Source organism: Manis pentadactyla, chromosome 5 (genome assembly GCF_030020395.1).
Source record: "Manis pentadactyla isolate mManPen7 chromosome 5, mManPen7.hap1, whole genome shotgun sequence".
In the NCBI taxonomy this organism is placed as follows: Eukaryota; Metazoa; Chordata; class Mammalia; order Pholidota; family Manidae; genus Manis; species Manis pentadactyla.
The window spans coordinates 92,705,167-92,723,519 of record NC_080023.1 but is presented as its reverse complement, the minus strand read 5'-3'; the positions used below and the strand labels follow the sequence as shown (position 1 = coordinate 92,723,519).

Sequence of the window (18,353 nt, the reverse complement as noted above, 5' to 3'; positions counted from 1 at the left end):
TATTTCTGTGGTGTTCATCATGATTTTTTGTTTCTCATTTCTGATTCTGTTTATGTTTGTAGATCCTCTTTTTTTTCTTAATAAGTCTGGCTAGGGGTTTATCTATTTTGTTTATTTCCTCAAAGAAGCAGCTCTTGGTTTCATTAATTTTTTTGATTGTTTTATTCTTCTCAATTTTATTTATTTCTTCTCTGATCTTTACTATGTCTCTCTTCCTGCTGACTTTGGGCTTCATTTGTTCTTCTTTTTTCCAGTTGCAATAGTTGTGAATTTAGACTATTCATTTGGGATTGTTCTTCCTTCTTTAAATAGGCCTGGACTGCTATATGCCTCCTTCTTAGAATTGCCTTTGCTGTGTCCCACAGAAGTTGGGGCTTTGTGCTGTTGTTTTCATTTGTCTCTAAATATTGCTTGATCTCTGTTTTAATTTGGTCACTGATCTTTTGATTATTTAGAAGCATGTTTTTAAGCCTCCATATGTTTGTGAGCCTTTTTGTTTTCTTTGTACAATTTATTCCCAGTTTTATACACTCATGACCTGAGAAGTTGGTTGGTACAATTTCAATCTTTTTGAATTTAGTGCAGCTCTTTTTGTGGTCTATTCTGGAAAATGTTCCATGTGCACTTGAGAAGAATGTGTGTCCTGCTGCTTTTGGGTGTAGAGTTCTGTAGATGTCTGTTAGGTCCACCTGTTCTAATGTGTTGTTCAGTGCCTCTGTCTCCTTAATTATTTTCTGTCTGATTGATCTTTGGAGTGAGTGGAGAGTTGAAGTCTCCTAGAATGAATGCATTACGTTCTATTTCCCCTTATAATTCTGTTAGTATTTGTTTCAATAAGAAGGTGCTCCTTTGTTGGTGCATGGATATTTATAATGGTTATATCCTCTTGTTGGATTGACCCCTTTATCATTATGTAATGTCTTTCTTTGTCTCTTGTGACTTTCTTTGTTTTGAAGTCTATTTTGTCTGATACAAGTACTGCAACACCTGCTTTTTTCTCCCTATTAGTTGCATGAAATATCTTTTTCCATTCCTTCACTTTTAGTCTGTGTATGTCTTTTGGTTTGAAGTGAGTCTCTTGTAGGCAGCATATAGATGGGTCTTGTTTTTTTTATCCATTCAGTGACTCTATGTCTTTTGATTGGTGAATTCAGACCATTTACATTTAGGGTGATTATTGATAGGTGTGTACTTATTGCCATTGCAGGCTTTAGATTTGTGATTAGCAAAGCTTCAAAGGTAACTTCCTTACTATCTTAGAGTCTAACTTAACTCACTTAGTATGCTATTACAAACACAATCTAAAGGTTCTTTTTTTCCCCCCTCCTTTTCTTCCTCCTCCAATCTTTGTATATTAGGTATCATATTCTGTAATCTTTGTCTATCCCTTTTTATTACCTCTGGTGACAACTATTTAACCTTAGGAACACTTCCATCTAGAGCAGTCCCTCCACAATACAGTGTAGAGGTGGTTTGTGGAAACTAAATTCTCTCAGCATTAGCTTGTGTGAAAATTGTTTACTCCCTCCTTCAAATTTAAATGATAATCTCACCAGATAAAGTATTCTTGGTCCTAGACCCTTCTGCTTTATTGCATTAAATATATCATGCCACTCCCTTCTGGCCTGTAAGGTTTCTGCTGAGATGTCTGAAGACAGCCTGGTGGGCTTTCCTTTGTATGTGATCTTATTTCTCTCTCTGGAAGCTTTTAATAGTCTGTCCTTATCCTTGATCTTTGCCATTTTAATTATTATATGTCTTGGTGTTGTCTTCCTTGGGTCCCTTGTGTTGGGAGATCTGTGCACTTCCATGGCCTGAGAGACTATCTCCTTCCCCAGATTTGGGAAGTTTTCAGCAATTACTTCCTCAAAGACACTTTCTATCTCTTTTTCTCTCTTCTTCTTCTTCTGATACCCCTATAATGTGAATATTGTTCTGTTTGTATTGGTCACACAGTTCTCTCAGTATTCTTTCATTCTTAGAGATCCTTTTTTTCTCTGTGCCTCAGCTTCTTTGTGTTCCATTTCCCTAATTTCTATTTCATTTATCGTCTCCTCCACTGTATCTAAACTGCTTTTAATACCCTCCATTGTGTTCTTCAATGATTGTATCTCCTTCCTAAATTCATTCCTGAGTTCTTGAATATTTTTCTGTACCTCCATGAGAATGTTAATGATTTTTATTTTGAAATCTCTTTCTGGAAGATTCATGAGGTCGATTTCATTTGAATCTTTCTCAGGTGTATTCATAATTTTGCTTTGAACCAGGTTCCTTTGACATTTCATAATTTGTCTGTGGTGCACTCTAGTGCCCAGAAGCTCTATTCTCTGGAGCTGCTCAGCCCCTGAAGTAGTGTCAGGGGTCTCAGGGGAGTGGTGTTGGTGCTTGGGGGAAGGAAATAGCTGTTTCTTGCTTCCCGGCTGCTATGCCTGTCTCCACTGCCAGAACCAGTGGGCCAAACACACAGGTGTAAGCCTCTATGCTTTGCGTTTGTAGTTGCTGTAGGCAGTGCTTCCCTCTGGCTGGCCTGATGCCTGGGCAGGGGTTGCCGGTTTGTGAGCCTGAGCCAGGTACAGACTAGCCGGGAGGAAGACACTGCAGGCATATCATGGTGGGGGTACTTGGAGCTGTGTAGCCAGCCAGGGGGATAGAGCACCTGAATATCGTTTAAGCTCCTAACCTGCTGGGCAGAGTGCACCAGGACAATTTTGTCTACCTGTCCTTTCTCTTGAGCAGTAAGCTCTGTGCAGTCCTTGCCCCTTTAGCAGCCCTCTCACTTTTAGGAAGTCTCTCAGACTGCCCACCCAGATTAGCTGAATATGAATCCCTGTTTTCCACAAGCAGCTGGAATCTCCATCTCTCCAGGTATTCTGCCTGTCTTAGCTTTCCAACCACACTAAATCACCAGAGCACCATGCATTGTAGGTTCATGCTCCCAGAAAAGATCTCCAGGGCTAAGTGTTCAGCAGTCCCAGGCCTCCACTCCCTCCCCACTCTGTTTCTCTTCCTCCCACCAGTGAGCTCGGGTGGGGGAAGGGCTTAGGCCCCTCTGGGTCACAGCTTTGGTACATTACTCAGTTCCGTGAAGTCTGCTCTTTTCTGCAGGTCTATGTAGTCTAGTGTAGCCTTCTTTCCTGTTGCTCTTTGAGGATTAGTTGTATTAATTGTATTTTTGTATTATATGTGGTTTTAGGAGGAGGTCCCTGTCTAACCTCTCATGCTACCATCTTTAATCCAATCCTCCAACTTCTATTATGTTAATAAGGTTTTTTTAATCTTCCCCCCTTTATTCCTCTCTTGATTTAGAAATTATATACATTCTATTTCTATTTTTTTAGTGGTTATCTTTACATTATGCTATGAGACCTTGACTTAGGAAGTCTTCATTCTCTTCAGGAATAATACAAAGAATGTCATAATCCCATCAAGTTTCCAGTATTTAGGTCCACCTTGTTTTTTATATCCCTGAAGACAGCTACTATATCAATGTAATGAGCAATTATTATTATTCTCATTCAGTCATTGCTTACTCAGATTTACTGCATGTTAAACAACGTCTTGGTTTGTTCTTGCTTCTTGCATCTCACTCCTTCATTCTTGATTTAGTTTTCTTCTTCCTAGACTACATCTGCTAGTATTTCATTAGTGAGAGTCTCTTATCATTTAGTTGAGGCACAGAGTATTTCTGATTTTAGACAGTTTGTGACCTACAACCTACAAGTTAATCTAATGATAAACTCTCTCAGTCTTTGATCTCTCAGGATTTTGTTCTTATCTTATTTTGCATAAGCTCATGGACAGACTTTTCTGATTCAGCCAGGATAAGCTCTCAGTTTCCTTAAGAGTTCATTGAGGGTATTTATTATATTTTATCTTTTACTTTTGGATAGTTTCAGGTTGAGAGGTTTTTCAGGTTACTCACCTCTTAGATTGCCCCAAATGGCTCTCATTTGCTCTCATATTTTGATGCTGTTTGGGACACTTTCATAACTACCATATCTTGTTATGTATCTGAAATAATTAAAAATATCCTCCTTGTTCCCTTTAATTGTTCTCTTTTTTCCTTTCATTCTAATTTATCTGATATTTATATTGCCATTACTGCTTTATTTTTGTTTCTATTTGCCTGATGCATCTTTTCTCAACTTTTTATTTTTAATCCATTTTTCCCACTTCCTTTTTTCTTTTTTTTAGTTTTTTGTTTGTTTGCTTGCTTCCACTTACTTCTAAAGAGAATCAGGGGGCAAGTGAATGTCCTGGAAGATAGTTCACTATACATAACTCATCGTCTCTAGGATATTGGGTCATTGAGGTAGCCCTCTACCCATACAAACTCTGGAAAAGTTGAGAAGCTCAAGCAATGGCATATAGATGCCAAAATATCACCTTAATACTGTCAAGGCTGAATTGAGGATGTAGCTTAGTGTAAAAGCAAAATGAACCTGCTAGACTTAAACCAACTTAATTTCCCAAATACTAAGCAACCATGGTAGGCCTACAGCATGGGGTATGCATCTTTCAGGAGAAGGTGAAAGAGCTGGACTGACAGCCTGGTTTATATTTCCACAGTTTCCTGAACAAATTAATACACTTCCTTTCCTGGATAGAAGACAAATTAAGAGATGGAGAGAGGCCAGAAATGGCACATCTCAGGTTGGAAGAAAACATCAGTAGTGGAGAAGCATTCCTCCTTAACAAAAAACAGAGAAGAGGAAACCAATATTTGTTGAGTGCTTGCCTTGTTTCAGCTAGTTAGTTTAAATGGATTATTTTTGTTAATATTTATAAAACTCAGTGAGGTAGTTGTAATTCCTTTTACAGGTGAAGATATTTGAGGCTCAGAGAATTTAAGCATCTTGCCCAATCTGTCATTCGTGTATAGAAAATAAGAGGAAATTGCTCTAGTATCTTACCTCCTATAATAAGGTTGTAAATGAGAAGTACTATTTATTCTACCCTAATGTTTCATTTATTCTATTTGTAGGGGTGCTCTTGGTACTAAAGGAAGGTTTAATATTCCTGGAGATCTCCGTACAAATTCCACTGAATGTCTGAATGTGCATTGTCGAGGATTAGAGACCAGTTTGGCTGAATGTACTTTTACCAGTGCCCCAGCTCACAGTTACCAGGGTTTAGCTGGTGTGGTATGTTACACGCCAAATGCAGGTTGGTAGAGTATTTACCTGATATTTTCCCTTCGTTCAAGGTTGTTTATTTCATGCCAAGTCTATAGTAAACAAACAAATGATGGATACCCAGTTGCCAGTCATAGAGGAAGAAATCATGTTTGGGGTTTTAGAGCCTACATTGGTACTTTTCCCCTATTGTACTTTTCCATTCAAATATTACTTCTATCCATGTTCCTATTTTGGAAGTAAAGCTGCCTTTTGCTTCCTTGAACATCTGGATTAAACTTAATATAACAAACACAAGTCAAACATCAGAAGAAACCTCCACATGTCCTTTAAGAGGTTCAGACTATATACATTCCTTTAAAATGTTTAAGTAACCACATCCATGCTTCCATTTCAAGGTAGTCACTGCCACTTTTCTTCTCCATACTGACCTTGGAATATGTTAGCCATATATATGGTGTTAATGCACAATGCCTTTTTGGTGCTTAAAAAAAAGTCCCACAAAAATGTAAATGGCACTGCGCAGCGAAGTCTTGGGCCTGGGGTGGAGGGAGGATTAGTGTAGTAGCATAAAAGGAATTAATGGGTACCAGTGTTTGCCAGCATCAGCAAGGGTTTCTGATTCCTGAGCCCCCTCCCTCAATCTCAGCAAATAGAGACCCCCACAATAAATACCGGTTTTCAGAGATAATGAAAGGGCCTCCAGAAACCAGCATTGGTACTTATTTTCCTTATTAACCATATATGTTATTTTGTGCTACCGATACATTTTATTACATCATTTTTATTTGATGCCTGACTTTATCTTAATGTCCCCATTATTCCAAAAACATGATAATGATGTTGCGTGTAACTCCAAAAATAAATTTCAAAAAGACAATTCCTACTTTACAGTTGCTCCAACAAATGATGATGCCTTTCATTGTGTGAATGGGAAACACATTCCTCAAAAGAAGGCCTGTGATGGTATCAATGATTGTGGAGACCAAAGTGACGAGCTGTGCTGTAAAGGTAGAGATAAAATCTAGCCTTTAAATCCCCAAAATGCATTCTTCTGACTAAAAAAGTAAAAATAACTTTACATTGAATTTGAAATTCTGTCTCATTCAATTTTAAAAACTGTGATAAAACAAAAACAAAAAAACTTCTATTTATGTTTATGTAGGGTGCCAAGGCAAAAGTTTCTTTTGCAAATCAGGTGTTTGCATTCCAAACCAGTATAAGTGCAACGGTGAGGTGGACTGCATTACAGGAGAAGATGAAATTGGTTGTGAAAATAATTTAAAAGGTAATTACTCTTTTTCATTATTCAATCCAGGGATTCTGTAACTTTTTTAGGTAGATTATAATCTTAAGTGGTCACAGGAAGGTGTAGCAGTAAGAATACCACTGAGTAGGCATTTGAAGAGCTGTGGAATGCTCTTCTCTGTATTTTCATTTATTTGTTATTTCAGAACTTTTTATTAGAAAAGTTCCCACATAACAGAAATAGACAGACTATTAGAATGAATCCATATGTATCCATTTCTCAGCCTCAGCAATTATCAGTATTTTGCCAGTCTTGTTCAGTTTGTTAGTTTATTTTAAAGCAAAGTTCAGATACTGTGTTATTTCACCCATATACATATCTCGTGATAAAAACACTTTAAATCTGCAACCATCCTATCATTAGTGCACCTAAAGCTAATGATTCCCTAACACTGCTTAATAAGAAACCATGTTCAAATTTCCTAACTATCTCAAAAATGTCTTGTTAGAATTAATGTGTTGGAATCAGGATCCAAGAGAATCTGACATTGTGTATGATTATTAATGTTTTAAAGTCTCTTTTACTATTTAAGAGTTACTCACCTATCCACCTCCAATTTTTTTCATGCCATTGGTTTGTTTGTTTGTGTGTGTGTGTGTGTGTTTGTCTGTTTGTTTGTTTGTTTTAGAGAAACTGGGTCATTTACCTTATAAGGATGTTCCTTATTCTGAATTTATAGAGATTTCATTAGATGTGAAGTTCAATATTTGGGGCAAGAATTCTTGATGGGTGGTGCTGTGTACTTCCTAGTAAATGTAATGTCATGGTGTCTGGTTATCCCTTCTTTAGTGATGCTGACTGATGACTTGATCTCTGCTATAAAAAGTTCCCCCAGAGCCTTTAACCTTAATTGTTTCTAGCATGTGTAGTGGTTTCTAGTAGCCTTTGCCTATAACTACTTTGTCAATAGGAACTATAAAATAGTGGTTTCTAATTCAACATTCCTTCTGCATTTATTAACTGTATTCTATAGAGAAGAACTTTCCTTCATCAGCTATCTTCTTTGCATGAAATGAAGTTCATAGTAAAAAGGCAGAATAATGTCTAATTCTTTCCCTTTACTTATCAAGTTTCAAAGCAATGAATTGATGCTCTTTGCTTTTTGGTGCTTATTGAAAAACCTCCAATGGTGAAAAAAATACTTACTAGGTACCTATTCTGTGCTGCACAGACTGATTTCTTTCCTATCAATAATGCTTTCTGGAGGAAAAACTTATTACATTTATTAATGTACTCAATGCATATTTATTAAGTTCTTACTGTGTATGCCAGGCCCTGTTCTAGAATCTGGGGTTAAAACAGTAAATAACATTTCAAAAATACCTTCCCCTTCATAGATTTTACATTCTAGTGGACAAAGAGAGACAATAAACAAGAGAAGTAAGTAAAATATCTAGTAAAATAATTAGTACTAAGAAAAAAAATAAGGCAAGGAAAGGATATAAAATGTTGAAAATAACTTGTGAAATTTTTAGATAAGGTGGCCTGGGAAGGCTCACTCACGGATGTTACTTTTAAGTAAATGGCTGAAAGAAATGATTGAGCCAGTGTTCTGCACAGGCAGCCAACCGTGCAATGTCCCTAAGGCAGACAATTGCAGTATCTTTGAGGAATAAGCAGCACGGGGTGAGTGTGGCAGGTGTACAGGTGGTGGTGATGAGAGATTAGAGGACCAACAGTAGGAGGGATTGGAGAGGTGGCTGGAGTGGGGGATCAGGGCAGATCAAGTCCTGTTAGTGAGTGAAATGGGGACTTTAAGCAGAGGAGTGACATGATCAGACTTACAATTTAAGTTTATTCTGGTTGCTGGGGAGGAATAGGCTATACTAGGGCAGGGAGACCATTAAGAAGCTACTGCAGTAATCTGGGTATGAGACGATAGTGACTAGCAGAAGTTGGTAGGAGTGGAAATGATGAGAAACAGTCAGATTCTGGAAATGTTATGAAGCTAGGGACAAAAAGATTCATTGGTAGATTGGATGGGTATGTGAGAAGAAATGAGCAACCAAGGGTGACTTCAAGGGTCTTTCCCTAAGAATTGAAAGGAAGGAGCTGCTTTCAACAAAGATGGTGAAGTCTATGGGGTGAGTGGGAGTGCTTGTATCCACCTCATTTATGGAATTTGTCCAGTGTTGTGCTCGCAAATGTTTAAAATTGGCTTTGGAAAGGGAGGAGTATCCCTGATTTGTGGCTTTTGCTAATTTCTGTGGTTTAAATACTCCCATTATGAGTGATTTCAAGCCTTTGATATGATGTTACAGAACGCAAAGTATAATTAATGTCATTGCTCTGTATCATGAATTATACAAAAAGAAAAAGGTGATTATTGCTCAAACTTCATGAGAAATAAAGATAAATGAAATAAAGCAACATACTCCATGGGCTATAGGATCTGGTCCTGTATCATTTGGCATTATCTAGTATGCCAAGTACTTTTTTTTTTTTTTTTTTTTTGTAGATAATTATTTTTTATTGAAGGGTAGTTGACACACAGTATTACATTACATTAGTTTCAGGTGTACAACATAGTGATTCAACAATTATATACATGATAATTCTAGGTTCCAACTATCACCATACCAAGTTGTTACAATATTTTGACTATATTCCTTATGCTATACATTACATCCCGGTTACTTATTTATTGGAAGTGTGTACTTTTTTGTTTGTTTGTTTGTTTGTTTGTGAGGGCATCTCTCATATTTATTGATCAAATGGTTGTTAACAACAATAAAATTCTGTATAGGGGAGTCAATGCTCAATGCACAATCATTAATCCACCCCAAGCCTAATTTTCATCAGTCTCCAATCTTCTGAGGCATAACAAACAAGTTCTTACATGGAGAACAAATTCTTACATAGTGAATAAGTTACATAGTGAACAGTACAAGGGCAGTCATCACAGAAACTTTCGGTTTTGCGCATGCATTATGAACTATAAACAGTCAGTTCAAATATGAATACTCATTTGATTTTTATACTTGATTTATATGTGGATACCACATTTCTCTCTTTATTATTATTATTTTTAATAAAATGCTGAAGTGGTAGGTAGATACAAGATAAAGGTAGAAAACAGTTTAGTGTTGTAAGAGAGCAAATGTAGATGATCAGGTGTGTGCCTGTAGACTATGTGTTAATCCAGGCTAGACAAGGGCAATAAAACATCCACGTATGCAGAAGATTTCTCTCAGAACAGGGGGGGTGAGGTTCTAAGCCTCACCTCTGTTAATCCCCAATTTCTCACCTGATGACCCCCTGAGACTGTGACTGTCTTAGGTTGTTCCTCCCTTGAGGAATCTTACCCATCTCTGGCTAACCAGTCATCTTCCGGGGCCATACAGGGAAATGTAAAGTTGGTAAGTGAGAGAGAAGCCTTATTGTTTGAAATGGTTAGCTTTTTATTTCTTTGCATATTTATGCCCTGTAGCTTCTATGCCCAGCATTTGTCTTGAGGTATCTTTACCACTTGGAAGAATTATGATACTCGGTAAATTTGATATGAGGCACGAATTCTATTTAAGGGTTGTAATTAGGAAGGAAGAAGAAAAGTTATAGAAGTAGCAGGTGGAAGAAAACATGGGAAGATTGATTATTTCTTTGACATATCTTCTTGTAGAGTAACTTCAGCATGTATAGGTTTTAAGCTACTACTTAAATTGCACACACACATTAACATAATAAGAGTATAGTTACATAACCAAAGCATACCTGTAATTACCAGCCATCTCCAGTGAAACCAAGAAAACCAGTTAGGCATCTTAGGCATTTGTGAAAACTTATCTATGATATGGTGGATATTGTCCAACTGAACTTGAACAGTCTGAGAGAAATCAGACAAATTAAAACAGTCCATTCCTGGGGACTGCTCACATCCCATATGTTCTTTTAACAGTAAATAGTCTGTAGTTGTAAGATTTTGGAGAGCTACAATTTGCACTTCTCCTAATTCTTGGTTGACTTCCAACAGTATAGATCCAGTCAAATTTGCTGTTTTACTGTATGCACAGGCCAGCTTAGGTATCTCCTTCCTCATTCCCATGGCAAGTCCAGGAACTGGTGGGATGAGTGCATCTACAGCTGTAGCAGTGCGTGGATCTTTGTTGGGGCTTTTTGATGATCATCTTCTGGCATGATCTTCCAGAGAGTGCTGATGTTGGAAGTTCTCTTTCATATCGTATCTTAGTTCATTTTCAGGGTAGCCCAATTAGGCTTTGATCTTCTGTATAAACGCAAACAGACCCTTTGCCTACACTTTTATATGCCCTTTATACCCTTGTGTAGAACTCATTGGAGGTTACCACACAGGAACTGCCCTTTTTTTTTTTTTTTTTGGTATCACTAATCTACACTTACATGACAAATATTATGTTTAATAGGCTCTCCCCTATACCAGGTCCCCCCTATAAACCCCTTTACAGTCACTGTCCATCAGCATAGAAAAATGTTGTAGAATCACTACTTGCCTTCTCTGTGTTGTACAGCCCGCCCTTTTCTCCTACCCCTCCATGCATGCTAATCTTAGTACCCCCCTACTTCCCCCCTCCCCTTATCCCTCCCTCCCACCCATCCTCCCCAGTCCCTTTCCCTTTGGTACCTGTTAGTCCATTCTTGAGTTCTGTGATTCTGCTGCTGTTTTGTTCCTTCAGTTTTTCCTTTGTTCTTATATTCCACAGATAAGTGAAATCATTTGGTATTTCTCTTTCTCCGCTTGGCTTGTTTCACTGAGAATAATACCCTCCAGCTCCATCCATGTTGCTGCAAATGGTAGGATTTGCCCTTTTCTTATGGCTGAGTAGTATTCCATTGCGTATATGTACCACATCTTCTTTATCCATTCATCTACCGATGGACATTTAGGTTGCTTCCAATTCTTGGCTATTGTAAATAGTGCTGCGATAAACATAGGGCTGCACTGATCTTTCTCATACTTGATTGCTGCATTCTTAGGGTAAATTCCTAGGAGTGGAATTCCTGGGTCAAATGGTAAGTCTGTTTTGAGCATTTTGATGTACCTCCATACTGCTTTCCACAATGGTTGAACTAACTTACATTCCCACCAGCAGTGTAGGAGGGTTCCCCTTTCTCCACAGCCTCGTCAACATTTGTTGTTCTTTGTCTTTTGGATGGCAGCCATCCTTACTGGTGTGAGATGATACCTCATTGTAGTTTTAATTTGCATTTCTCTGATAATTAGTGATGTGAAGCATCTTTTCATGTGTCTCTTGGCCATCTGTATTTCTTTTTTGGAGAACTGTCTGTGCAGTTCCTCTGCCCATTTTTTAATTGGGTTATTTGTTTTTTGTTTGTTGAGGCGTGTGAGCTCTTTATATATTCTGGATGTCAAGCCTTTATCGGATGTGTCATTTTCAAATATATTCTCCCATACTGTAGGGTTCCTTTTTGTTCTATTGATGGTGTCTTTTGCTGTACAGAAGCTTTTCAGCTTAATATAGTCCCACTTATTCATTTTTGCTGTTGTTTTCCTTGCCCGGGGAGATATGTTCAAGAAGAGGTCACTCATGTTTATGTCTAAGAGGTTTTTGCCTATGTTTTCTTCCAAGAGTTTAATGGTTTCATGACTTACATTCAGGTCTTTGATCCATTTTGAGTTTACTTTTGTATATGGGGTTAGACAATGGTCCAGTTTCATTCTCCTACATGTACCTGTCCAGTTTTGCCAGCACCACCTGTTGAAGAGACTGTCATTTCGCCCTTGTATGTCCATGGCTCCTTTATCAAATATTAATTGACCATATATGTCTGGGTTAATGTCTGGATTGTCTAGTCTGTTCCATTGGTCTGTGGCTCTGCTCTTGTGCCAGTACCAAATTGTCTTGATTGCTATGGCTTTATAGTAGAGCTTGAAGTTGGGGAGTGAGATCCCCCCTACTTTATTCTTCTTTCTCAGGATTGGTTTGGCTCTTCTGGGTCTTTGGTGTTTCCATATGAATTTTTGAATTATTTGTTCCAGTTTATTGAAGAATGTTGCTGGTAGTTTCATAGGGATTGCATCAAATCTGTATATTGCTTTGGGCAGGATGGCCATTTTGACGATATTAATTCTTCCTAGCCATGAGCATGGGATGAGTTTCCATCTGTTAGTGTCCCCTTTAATTTCTCTTAAGAGTGACTTGTAGTTTTCAGAGTATAAGTCTTTCACTTCTTTGGTTAGGTTTATTCCTAGGTATTTTATTTTTTTTGTTGCAATTGTGAATGGAGTTGTTTTCCTGATTTCTCTTTCTGTTGGTTCATTGTTAGTGTATAGGAAAGCTACAGATTTCTGTGTGTTGATTTTGTATCCTGCAACTTTGCTGTATTCTGATATCAGTTCTAGTAGTTTTGGGGTGGAGTCTTTAGGGTTTTTTATGTACAGTATCATGTCATCTGCAAATAGTGACAGTTTAACTTCTTCTTTACCAATCTGGATTCCTTGTATTTCTTTGTTTTGTCTGATTGCTGTGGCTAGGACCTCCAGTACTCTGTTAAATAACAGTGGAGAGAGTGGGCATTCCTGTCTAGTTCCCGATCTCAGAGGAAATGCTTTCAGCTTCTCGCTGTTAAATATAATGTTGGCTGTGGGTTTATCATAGATGGCCTTTATTATGTTGAGGTACTTGCCCTCTATTCCCATTTTGCTGAGAGTTTTTATCATGAATGGATGTTGGTCTTTGTCAAATGCCTTTTCAGCATCTATGGAGATGATCGTGTGGTTTTTGTCTTTCTTTTTGTTGATGTGGTGGATGATGTTGATGGACTTTCGAATGTTGTAATATCCTTGCATCCCTGGGATGAATCCCACTTGGTCATGGTGTATGATCCTTTTGATGTATTTTTGACTTCGGTTTGCTAATATTTTGTTGAGTATTTTTGCATCTACGTTCATCGGGGATATTGGTCTGTAGTTTTCTTTTTTGGTGGTGTCTTTGCCTGATTTTGGTATTAGGGTGATGTTAGCTTCATGGAATGAGTTTGGGAGTATCCCCTCCTCCTCTATTTTTTGGAAAACTCTAAGGAGAATGGGTATTATGTCTTCCCTGTATGTCTGATAAAATTCCGAGGTAAATCCATCTGGCCCCAGGGTTTTGTTCTTTGGTAGTTTTTTGATTACTGCTTCAATTTCGCTGCTGGTAATAGGTCTTTAGATTTTCTGTTTCTTTCTCGGTCAGTCTTGGAAGGTTGTATTTTTCTAGGAAGTTGTCCATTTCTCCTAGGTTTCCCAGCTTGTTAGCATATAGGTTTTCATAGTATTCTCTAATAATTCTCTGTATTTCTGTGGGGTCTGTCGTGATTTTTCCTTTCTCGTTTCTGATACTGTTGATTTGTGTTGACTCTCTTTTCTTCTTAATAAGTCTGGCTAGAGGCTTATCTATTTTGTTTATTTTCTCGAAGAACCAGCTCTTGGTTTCATTGATTTTTGCTATTGTTTTATTCTTCTCACTTTTATTTATTTCTTCTCTGATCTTTATTATGTCCCTCCTTCTGCTGACCTTAGGCCTCATTTGTTCTTCTTTTTCCAATTTCGATAATTGTGACATTAGACCATTCATTTGGGATTGTTCTTCCTTTTTTAAATATGCTTGGATTGCTATATACTTTCCTCTTAAGACTGCTTTTGCTGTGTCCCACAGAAGTTGGGGCTTAGTGTTGTTGTTGTCATTTGTTTCCATATATTGCTGGATCTCCATTTTGATTTGGTCATTGATCCATTGATTATTTAGGAGCGTGTTGTTAAGCCTCCATGTGTTCGTGAGCCTCTTTGCTTTCTTTGTACAGTTTATTTCTAGTTTTATGCCTTTGTGGTCTGAAAAGTTGGTTGGTAGGATTTCAATCTTTTGGAATTTTCTGAGGCTCTTTTTGTGGCCTAGTATGTGGTCTATTCTGGAGAATGTTCCATGTGCACTTGAGAATAATGTATATCCTGTTGCTTTTGGATGTAGAGTTCTATAGATGTCTATTAGGTCCATCTGCTTTACTGTGTTGTTCAGTGCTTCTGTGTCCTTACTTATTTTCTGCCCGGTGGATCTATCCTTTGGGGTGAGTGGTGTGTTGAAGTCTCCTAGAATGAATGCATTGCAGTCTATTTCCCCCTTTAGTTCTGTTAGTATTTGTTTCACATATGCTGGTGCTCCTGTGTTGGGTGCATATATATTTAGAATGGTTATATCCTCTTGTTGGACTGAGCCCTTTATCATTATGTAGTGTCCTTCTTTATCTCTTGTTACTTTCTTTGTTTTGAAGTCTATTTTGTCTGATATTAGTACTGCAACCCCTGCTTTCTTCTCACTGTTGTTTGCTTGAAATATGTTTTTCCATCCCTTGACTTTTAGTCTGTACATGTCTTTCGGTTTGAGGTGAGTTTCTTGTAAGCAGCATATAGATGGGTGTTGCTTTTTTATCCATTCTGTTACTCTGTGTCTTTTGATTGGTGCATTCAGCCCATTAACATTTAGGGTGACTATTGAAAGATATGTACTTACTGCCATTGCAGGCTTTAAATTTGTGGTTACCAAATGTTCAAGGTTAGCCTCTTTAGTATCTTACTGCCTAACTTAGCTCACTTATTGAGCTGTTATATACACTGTCTGGAGAGTCTTTTCTTCTCTCCCTTCTTATTCCTCCTCCTCGATTCTTCATATGTTGGGTGTTTTGTGCTGTGCTCTTTCTAGGAGTGCTCCCATCTAGAGCAGTCCCTGTAAGATGTTCTGTAGAGGTGGTTTGTGGGAAGCAAATTCCCTCAGCTTTTGTTTGTCTGGGTATTGTTTAATCCCACCGTCATATTTGAATGGTAGTCATGCTGGATACAGTATCCTTGGTTCAAGTCCCTTCTGTTTCATTGTATTAAATATATCATGCCATTCTCTTCTGGCCTGTAGGGTTTCTGTCGAGAAATATGATGTTAGCCTGATGGGTTTTCCTTTATAGGTGACCTTTTTCTCTCTAGCTGCCTTTAAAACTCTTTCCTTGTCCTTGATCTTTGCCATTTTAATTATTATGTGTCTTGGTGTTGTCCTCCTTGGATCCTTTCTGTTGGGGGTTCTGTGCATTTCCGTGGTCTGTTCGATTATTTCCTCCCCCAGTTTGGGGAAGTTTTCAGCAATTATTTCTTCTAAGATACTTTCCATCTCTTTTCCTCTCTCTTCTTCTTCTGGAACCCCTATAATACGGATATTGTTCCTTTTGGATTGGTCACACAGTTCTCTTAATATTGTTTCATTCCTGGAGATCCTTTTCTCTCTCTCTATGTCACCTTCTATGCGTTCCTGTTCTCTGGTTTCAATTCCATCAATGGCCTCTTGCATCCTATCCATTCTGCTTATAAACCCTTCCAGAGTTTGTTTCATTTCTGTGATCTCCTTTCTGGCATCTGTGATCTCCCTCCGGACTTCATCCCATATCTCTTGCATATTTCTCTGCATCTCTGTCAGCATGTTTATGATTCTTATTTTGAATTCTTTTTCAGGAAGACTGGTTAGGTCTGTCTCCTTTTCTGGTGTTGTCTCTGTGATCTTTGTCTGCCTGTAGCTTTGCCTTTTCATGGTTATAAGAATAGTTTGCAGAGCTGGAACAAGTGATGGCTGGAAGAACTTCCCTTCTTGTTGGTTTGTGGCCCTCGTCTCCTGGGAGAACAGCGATCTCTAGTGGCTTGTGCTGGGCAGCTGCACGCAGACAGGGTTTCTGCTTCCTGCCCGGCTGCTATGGAGTTTATCTCCGCTGTTGCTGTGGGCGTGGCCTGGCTTGGGCAGCTCCTCCAAAGTGGTGGAGTCCTGTTGGAGGGGGAGTGGCTGGGAGGCTATTTATCTCCGTAAGGGGCCTCCCTGCTCCCTGCTGCCCAGGGGTTTGGGTGCCCAGAGATCCCCGGATTCCCTACCTCTGGATTAAGTGTCCCGCCCTGCCCCTTTAAGACTTCCAAAAAGCACCCGCCAAAACAAAACAACGACCACAAAAAAAAAAAAGGTGTCTGCTCGTTTTTCTTTATTCTCCGGCGCCAGCCTCAGGCATCTGCTCACCGGTCTTGCTGCCCTGTTTCCCTAGTATTGGGGTCCCTATCCCTTTAAGACTTCCAAAAAGCGCTCGCCAAAGCAAAACAGCAAAAAAAAACAAAAAATGGTCACTCGCTTTTCTGGTGTCCTCTGACGCCAGGCCTCCAGTGCCCGCTCACTGTTCTTGCTGCCCTGTTTCCCTAGTACTGGGGTCCCTATCCCTTTAAGACTTCCAAAAAGCGCTCGCCAAAACAAAACAGCAAAAAAAAACATTGGTCGCTCGCTTTTCTTATGTCCTCCGGCGCCCAGCCTCCGGTGCCTGCTCACTGGTCTTGCTGCCCTGTTTCCCTAGTATCCAGGGCCCCCTGCGCATGCACTGTGTCTGCACTCTGGCCCGGATGGCTGGGGCTGGGTGTTCGGCAGTCCTGGGCTCCGTCTCCCTCCCGCTCTGCCTGCTCTTCTCCCGCCGGGAGCTGGGGGGATGGGCGCTCGGCTCCCGCCGGGCCGGGGCTTGTATCTTACCCCCTTCACGAGGCGCTGGGTTCTCTTAGGTGCGGATGTGGTCTGGATATTGTCCTGTGTCCTCTGGTCTTTATTCTAGGAAGAGTTGTCTTTTTTATATTTTCATAGATAAATGTGGTTTGGGGAGGAGATTTCCACTGCTCTACTCACGCCGCCATCTTCCGATCCCTCCCCACCAAGTACTTTTAAGGATCTCAAATCATATAATTTCTTTTGAAGGGAATATAATATAAGCAGTTGAGCAAAATACTTTTATGTTCATTAAAGGTAGTTAAATCCTTAGAGTGAGAAAATAACTTTCAAAAGATTTTTCAGGGAGGAGGACAATAAATTATGACTTTTGCCAGTTAAACTTTACAGATTCCCCCCCACACTTCAGTTTAATTATGATACAACTGACATACAGCATTGTATAACTTTAAGGTATACAGCATAATGACTTGACATACATATATTGAGAAATGATTACCACAGTAAATGTAGTTAACATCCGTCACCTCATATAGTCACCAAAAGTTATGTTTTCTTCTTGATAAGAACTTTAAGATTTACTCTTTCAGCAAGTTTCAAATACACCATAAAGCAGTGTTAACTAGTCACCATGCTGTATATTACTATCCCCAGTACATACTTAGGTTATAACTAGAAGTTTGTATTTTTGATTGCCTTCACTCAAATTCCCACCATCAATCCCCTGCCTCTAGTAACCACAAATCTGATATCTTTTTCTAAAGTTTTTTTCAGATTCCACATATGAGTGAGGTAAACAATATTTGTCTTTCTCTGAAGTTAATAGCTTAATTTCACTTCTTCAGTGTAATAACTTTTTGGGTTTCGTTCCCCTCCTCCTCTTCTTTCCCTTCTCCTCTCTCCTTCTCCTCTTGATTTAAAACTCTAAAGTTTAAGATCAAAGAACACAATTTTTCAACAGAAAAAAATATCCCATTGCCCAGTAGTAACTGCAACATAAAGCTTACTTTTCTTACCAATTTCTTAAATTGTTAGCAAAAATACATTCAGCCAACTGTCCTTGTTACTTCAGTTCACCCTCTTTCGGAGTAAACTCCCCTTTTTGTATTTCAGCACTGGTTCTAATTATTCCCCCTCTAAGAAAGAGTAAGTGAGTGTCCTTTATGTGGACAGATCAGAATCACTAACCCAAGGGAGGTTTGAAGTACATCATGATTTCATTTATCCTTTATAAGCCCAATTTGTATTAATATAATTAAAAAGAGTTACACATTTTGTATAACTGTATATAGTACACTTGCTATTGGGTATGTGTTCAGTATATCTAAGATATGAATTTCTTTTTAAAACTCAAGTTAAAATGATTTCCTTACTGTGGTGAAATTGGTATGTGTTTAAATGCAGGATGAAAATTTGTCATGCGATATTAAAAAT

General features: G+C 38.7%; 1 protein-coding gene across 3 annotated transcripts in view; it reads left to right on the top strand.

Annotated features, from left to right (window-relative positions):
• CFI (complement factor I) overlaps positions 1 to 18,353 on the top strand; it is an 80,587-nt gene that overhangs the window by 27,935 nt on the left and 34,299 nt on the right. For all 3 annotated transcript variants that reach the window (XM_057502525.1, XM_036920881.2, XM_036920879.2), the window contains 3 exons: positions 4,985 to 5,166; positions 6,030 to 6,146; positions 6,301 to 6,423. In XM_057502525.1, the coding sequence (XP_057358508.1) occupies positions 4,985 to 5,166; positions 6,030 to 6,146; positions 6,301 to 6,423 (422 nt within the window). The remainder of the gene's footprint in view (positions 1 to 4,984; positions 5,167 to 6,029; positions 6,147 to 6,300; positions 6,424 to 18,353) is intronic.